Raw genomic sequence first — 6,715 nt, forward strand, 5'->3', positions numbered from 1 at the left:
AAACAGAACGGAGAGCGCGTCCAACGACCTCGTCACGAGGAGTACAGAAGATCCACCTTGCACGCGAACGACGCGCACCACTTCCCCGTGACCCCATCCCTCCGCGCGACGACCCCGGGGGTCACCCGTCGACTCTCTCCTCCCAACCTCGCGAACGCCTCGCACCGCAGATCCGACTTCGCGCGATCCGAGCCCTCGTCCGCAACGCCGAACGCGACGCCCCACCCGGGCGAGCCGCCGTCCTCCCCGGGCGGTCTCGTCGCGGCGACGCCCCAATCGCCGCCGCCGCTCGACGCCCACGCGGCGACTAACGTCTCGTCCCCGACCGCGAACAGGCCGTTCACCCCGAGCTCGAACGACGACGACGACGGCGAAGGCGAAGGCGAGGACGCGGCGGCGGCGAGCGAGACGGCGGCGCGCGTCCCCGGTCGCGCCGTCGCCTGGAGCAACGCCCGCCGCGTCCGCGTCTTCGTCTTCGTCTTCCCGCCGCCGCTCTCGCCGTTCTCGCTGCCGCTGTCGCCGTCGTCGCCTTCGACGCCGTCGCGATCGAACACGCCGCCGCTGACGCCGAAGAGCCCGTCGCCGAAGTCGTACGAAGCGCACGCGGCGGCGCCCTCGCATCGCGACAGCGTCGACGGCCCCCTCGCGCCGAACGAGGTCAGCGCGCCGCCCTTGGACAGCGGGTTCAGCGTCGCCGCCGCGTCTTGGCCTTCGCCTCCGATCGGGGAGATCCGCAGCCACCCGCGCGAGCCGATCCTGTGGCGGTACATCACCTTCTCGAGCGCGACCGTCGTCGGGTCGGCGTCCGACGACGACGACGACGACGACGACGACGCGAGACGGACGACGAGCGAATCCCCTCCCGGGAGCGGCGCGTCGATCGTCGTCACCGCGCGCGGCGCGACGTCGACGTCGGCGGCGGCGGCGGCGCGGTGGTCCCCGAGAGCGACGCCGCCCATCGTGACCCGCGCGTCCACGCGCGCCGCGTCCGTCACCCTGGACGCTCGGTCCGTCGCGACGGATCTCTCCAGATCCCCGAGACGGTCTCTCAGCGACGTGATCTCCCCGAACGCCTCGCGCGTGAGCCGCCGGAGCGTCTGCACGTCGTCCGTGGTGGACGTCGCGGGGGCGTGGGCGTTCTTCGCGGGAGGCGCCATCGTCGACGCGACGGACGAGGACGCGCCGTGCCCGCGCGGCGAACAGTGCGAGCGATTATTTTCGTCGCCGCCGTTGCCACTCCCGCAGTCGATATCTCGAGTTCGTTGATGAGTCGACGCCACGCTGGCCGAGCGCGCACTCTTCGCGCGCGCGACGTCACCGCCGAACGTCCACGATGGCGTCGAGCGTCGCCGCCGCGAGCGTCGTATCCATCGCCGCGCGCGCGACCGAGACGCGTCGCCGCGTCGCCGCCGCCGCATATCGTCGCGCGGGGACGACGACGACGACGACGCGTCTCCGATCGCGCGGACGAGCGCGGGGGCCCGGGGTCCGCGCCGATCGCGTCGCCATCGCCGTCGCCGTCCGCGCGTCCTCGAGCGACCCCACGTCATCGCCGCCGCCGCCGCCGCCGCCGCGTCGCCCCACGCGGCGCGAAGCGATGACGCGCGCGGCCGCAGTCGCGCTGACCGTCGCGCTGACGACGACGACGACGACGCCCCCGCCCGCGCGCGCGAACCCGATCGACGACTTCAACGTCGCCGCGCTGCTGCGAAAGGCGAAGTACTTCCTCGGGCCGCTCCAGCTGATGCTCGATCGGCTCGTCGCGCTCGAGCGCGTCGAGGCGTCGCTGGCCGCGGAGGACCTCGTGTCCGAGCTCGGGAAGGCGACGCTCGACTGCGTCAACCCGCGCGGGCCGCTCGCGTCGTACGCCAACGTGCGCGACGTGTGCACGCTCAACATTCTCGTCAAGTCGGGTGCGTTCTGTGTCGCACTGGTTCCCATACGACCGCGTCGGCGTGGTGAACGCCGATCCTTAAGGACTTTTGTCGTCGTCTCTCTCCGCCCACCCCTCGCTTTCAACACACACCGACGCGCCTCGACGCCTCGCGTCCCCGTCTTCTGACGCCTTTCGACTCCGCCCCGCCGTCGCATCGTATGGGAAAATACCCTCGACCCCCGTCAGCGACGAGAGGGCCGGCGGTGGTGAACCCTCCGGGGACGATCGAAAACGCCAACGTCGTCGCCGCGCAGGAGGCGCTCATCAAGGGCTACGACGCCCTCGCGCTCGAGCTCGGGCGCGCGCCGGTGGGGGACTCGAGGGCGGCCGCGTTCGCGGAGTGCCGCGGGCTCGTGAAGGAGATGGCGTTCGCGCTGTTGGGATGCTTTCGGTTGGAGGCGGGGGACGCCGCGGGGATCGAGCGCGCGTTTCCCGAGTTGTTCGCGGGCGCCGAGCCGGGGACCGCGGAGGCGAACGGCGCGATTCGCGGCGTGCGGTTCAGCTGAGGGTCGTTCGTCGGACGCGCGCGTTATTGTTAGGGGGGATGTTTTTTAATAATAAGCGAGCGCGTTACCCGCGTCGCGGCGGCGGCGGCGGCTGCGCGCGCGGCGACAGTGACGTTTTGAGGTGTTTTGGCCCTGGGCTGCGGCTGTTTCGAGGTTTCGCGCGCGTGTCGTGTCGTTTCGTCCCGCCACGGACCTCGCCACGCGTGACGTCGCCGCAGTTCGTCCCCGCGCCGCGGCCGGCCGCGCGCGCGATGTCGAAGATGCTGACGATATACGAGGAGGACGGCGTGCGAGAGTGGAAGATCGCGGAGTACGACTGCGAGCCGCTGTACTCGCACGTCGTCGAGATCGCGAAGAGCGGCCGCGCGCGATGTCGCAGGTGCGTCGCCGTCGCGTCTTTCGCTTTCGTCGTCGCGTCCCAGACGAATAAGATGATGATGCGGCGAGACGCCTCCTCCTCCTCCTCCTCCTCCTGACCCCCCCCGCCGCGCGCGTCTTCCCGCCTCCCCGCCCACGACAGGTGCAGCGAGCTCATCGCGAAGGACACCGTCCGCGTCGGCGTCCCGATCAAGTGGCGCGGCGGCATGTTCGGATGGATCTCGAGCTGGCAGCATCCCGCGTGCCTGCGCGTCCCCGGCTACACGCGCGACGAGCTGAGCGAGTCCATCCACGGCGCGAAGACGCTCTTGACCGAGGCGCAGCTCGAGTCCCTCCTCGACGAGCTCACGAATCCGGAGGCGGCGGAGCTGGACGAGATCGACCCGAACGCGAGCGACTTCCTCGTCCGCGCGGACGCGCCGTCGCTCGACGCGCCGACGACGCTGACGCGAGAGCTCCTGTCGTTTCAGAGGGAGGGCCTCGGGTGGATGGTCGCGAACGAGGCGTCGGACGTGAGAGGCGGGATCCTCGCGGACGAGATGGGGATGGGGAAGACGATCCAGTGCATCTCGCTGCTGCTGCATCAGAAAGCGAAGAGGGCGGCGGAGCGCGTGAAAAAGGCGAAAGACGGCGTCGCGGCGAGCGTCGCGGACCTCGCGCCTCGGCCGACGCTCGTCGTCGTCCCGACGTCGGCGCTCGCGCAGTGGGAGGAAGAGATACGCGCGTGCACGTCGCCGAACGCGCTGTCCGTGCTCGTGTACTACGCGGACCGCAAGTCGCTCACTCCGGAGGTGGTAGCGAGGCACGACGTCGTGCTGACGACGTACCCGGTCGTGGAGGGCGAGTGGAGGAAGGTGGTGAACCGCGACCTCGTGCGGTGCGAGTACTGCGGCAAAAAACTTCTCCCGCGATCGATGATCTCGCACAAGAAGTACTTCTGCGGCCCGGAAGCGGTGCGCACCGCGAAGCTGGCGAAGAGGGAAGTCAAGCGCGACGTCGCGAACGAGAAGGCGATGCGAACGCTGAAGATCAAGAGCGGGAAAGCGAGCGACGTCGTCGACGCGAACGCGGACGTCGTCGACGCGAAGAAGAAGAAGAAGAAGAAACCGAAGAGGCTCGACGCGGACGCAAACATCGCGAGAGAGGTCGCAGACGCGATGCCGACCATCAGCAACGTGTACAAGGAGCTCATGGCGAAAGCGGGGCGCCCGGCGCGGAGCATGTACGAGGCCGCGCACGACGCGAGGGCGAATCCGTTCGGAGGGGGAGGGGACGACGACGACGGTTCGGATTCCGATGACGGTTCGGATTCCGGCTCGGATTCCGGCTCGGTGATGATCGTCGGCGAGACGCCCGGGGACGACGCGGACGACGACGTCCTGCGCGTCGTCATGGAGGTGTCGCGCCTCGAGGAGGAGGAGCGGCGACGGAAGCGCGACCACGACGGGCTCATGGGCGTCGGGGGAGCGGCGAAGGGTAAAGCGAAGGCGTCGGAGAAGCAGAAGCAGAAGTCGTCGGACGATACGAGTATAAAGAAGAAGCCGAAGCGAACGCCCGGTCCGTACGTGAACTTTTGCAAGGAGACGCGGCCGAAGATCGTCGAGGAAAACCCGGGAATCACGTTCGGCGAGGTCGGGAAGAAACTCGGCGAGGCGTGGAAGAAGCTGAGCGACGACGAGAAGGAGCGATACCGCTCGAAGGTTATACCGCCCGAGGAGGAGCCCAAGGTGGAGCTCAAGGTGGAGCCCGCCGTCGTCGTCGAGGCGCGGGGGAAGCGAACCACGCGCGGCGCGAGCGCGAGCGCCGTCGTCGTCAAGGAAGAGGAGAACACCGATGACGACGACGCCGCGAAGAAGGCGTCGAAGAAGGCGTCGAAGAAGCGCAAGTCCAGACGCGCCGGGAGCGACTCCGACTCCGACTCCGACTGGTCCCCGACCGAGGACGACGCGAAGCGGTCCCAGGAAGACGCGGACTCGCAGATCGCGCGCGCGCTCGCGATGGTAACAGAGTCCTCCGACGCGTCCCCGGACGGCGGCGGCTCCGGCCTCGGCGCCGGCGAAGACGACGTCGACCTCTCCGACTCGCTCTTGCACGCGGTGACGTGGGAACGGATCGTCCTGGACGAGGCGCACAAGATCAAAGCGCGAACGACGAACACCGCGAAGTGCATATACGCCCTGCGCAGCGCGTACAAGTGGTGCCTGACCGGGACGCCGCTGCAGAACCGCGTCGGGGAGTTGTACTCGCTCGTGCGTTTCCTTCGCATGGACCCGCACGCGTATTACTTTTGCAAAGTCAAAGGCTGCGAGTGCAAGTCTCTGTGTTGGAACTTCGGCCCGAACCAGCGCGCGTGCGCGGAGTGCGGGCACGCCGGGCCGAGGCATTACTCGCACTTCAACCAGACGGTGATCAACCCGATCACGCGGTACGGATACGTCGGCGACGGCAAGAAGGGTTTCCTCACGCTCCGCAACGACGTCCTCCTCCCCGCGCAACTCCGTCGGACGAAGGCGGAGAGAGCCGCGGACGTGAAGCTGCCGCCGCTGAAGATTGAGATTCGCGAGACTGAGTTCGACGAGGTCGAGCGCGACTTCTACGACTCGCTGTACATGCTCACGAGGGCCAAGTTCGACGGGTACGTCAAGAAGGGCAGCGTCTTGCACAACTACGCGCACATCTTCGAACTGCTCTCGCGGCTGCGTCAGGCGTGCGACCACCCGTACCTCGTGATTCACTCCAAGACCGCGGGCGCGACCGGGCAGGGCGCGGCGCTCGGGGAAAAGAAGAAGAAGAACGCGAACCCGACCGACGCGCTTCCGGACGACGACGACGTCTGCCGCGCCATCTCCATCGCCGGCGCGGAGGAGCCGAAGCATTACTGCGGCTTGTGCCAGGACGAGACCGAGGCGGACGACGCCGCGCTCGCGGGATGCAAGCACGTGTTCCACCGCGAGTGCATACTGCAGTACGGCTGCGTCGCGGCGTCGCCGGAGAGTGGGAAGAAGGTGACGTGCCCGGTGTGCCGCGTCCCGCTGACGATCGATTTGCAACCGACCGACCTCTCCGGGGTGCCGACGCGCGTCGCGACGTCCATCGCGGCGAAGAAAAAAGACGAGCTCCCCGCGAAGAGCATCTTGTCGCGCATCGACCTCACGAAGTACACGAGCAGCACCAAGGTGGAGACGCTCCTGAGGGCGCTTCGCGAGATGCGCTCGGGCGCGGACGGGCACCTGAACAAGGCGATCGTGTTCTCGCAGTACACGTCCATGATCGACATCGCGGAGTGGCGTCTGAAAAAGGAAAAGTTTGTCGTCGCGAAGCTGTTGGGGTCCATGCCGGTGACGCAACGCGCGGCGAATTTGAAAGCGTTCAGGGACGACCCGAACGTCAGCGTGATCCTGATGTCGCTCAAGTCCGGCGGCGAGGGGTTGAACTTGCAGGCCGCCAACTACGTCTTCGTGCTCGAGCCGTGGTGGAACCCCGCGGTGGAGATGCAGGCGCGCGACGCGCCCGCCGGTCCGCGCGGTTTCATTTTGTATTTCACCCACCCCTCGGTGTCAACGTTTGACCGCGTCCCCTTTCAACTGACCGATGCATACCGTAATCCGTTTTTCTCTTTTCGTTTCGGCAGGCGGTGATGCGCGCGCATCGCATCGGACAGAGACGCGCGGTGACCGCGGTGCGATTTTCAACGAAGAACACCATAGAGGAGCGCATGATGCAGCTGCAGGAGAAGAAACGGCTCGTGTTCGAGGGGTGCATGGACGGGAACCAGGCGAGCTTGTCGCAGCTCACCGAGGAAGATTTGCAGTTTTTGTTCAAGCGGTGAGAAGGACGGGAAGGCGGCGACGGCGAACGACGGGACGGGCGAGGGGGCGGGGACGGCACGGCGCGA

The 6,715-nt window shown here is 67.8% G+C and overlaps 3 protein-coding genes across 3 annotated transcripts; 2 read left to right on the top strand and 1 right to left on the bottom strand.

The window, feature by feature from the left end:
* Positions 1–32: 32 nt before the first annotated feature.
* On the bottom strand, positions 33–1,157 carry MICPUCDRAFT_39766 (uncharacterized protein; the record flags this gene model as incomplete). The annotated part of the gene is made up of 1 exon (XM_003058805.1): positions 33–1,157. The coding sequence occupies one exon, from the start codon at positions 1,155–1,157 to the stop codon at positions 33–35; it is 1,125 nt and encodes a 374-aa protein (XP_003058851.1).
* Positions 1,158–1,333: 176 nt separating this feature from the next.
* Positions 1,334–2,442, top strand: MICPUCDRAFT_39767 (uncharacterized protein; the record flags this gene model as incomplete). The annotated part of the gene is made up of 2 exons (XM_003058429.1): positions 1,334–1,913; positions 2,123–2,442. 2 exons carry the CDS (start codon positions 1,334–1,336, stop codon positions 2,440–2,442), a joined length of 900 nt encoding a protein of 299 aa, XP_003058475.1.
* Positions 2,443–2,693: 251 nt separating this feature from the next.
* MICPUCDRAFT_58044 (SNF2 super family) lies at positions 2,694–6,649 on the top strand (the record flags this gene model as incomplete). The annotated part of the gene is made up of 3 exons (XM_003058430.1): positions 2,694–2,821; positions 2,963–6,392; positions 6,452–6,649. The coding sequence occupies 3 exons, from the start codon at positions 2,694–2,696 to the stop codon at positions 6,647–6,649; spliced, it is 3,756 nt and encodes a 1,251-aa protein (XP_003058476.1).
* Between the last annotated feature and the right edge of the window lie 66 nt (positions 6,650–6,715).

The sequence above is a fragment of the Micromonas pusilla genome, assembly GCF_000151265.4.
Source record: "Micromonas pusilla CCMP1545 genomic scaffold MICPUCscaffold_5, whole genome shotgun sequence".
Lineage (NCBI taxonomy): Eukaryota > Viridiplantae > Chlorophyta > Mamiellophyceae > Mamiellales > Mamiellaceae > Micromonas > Micromonas pusilla.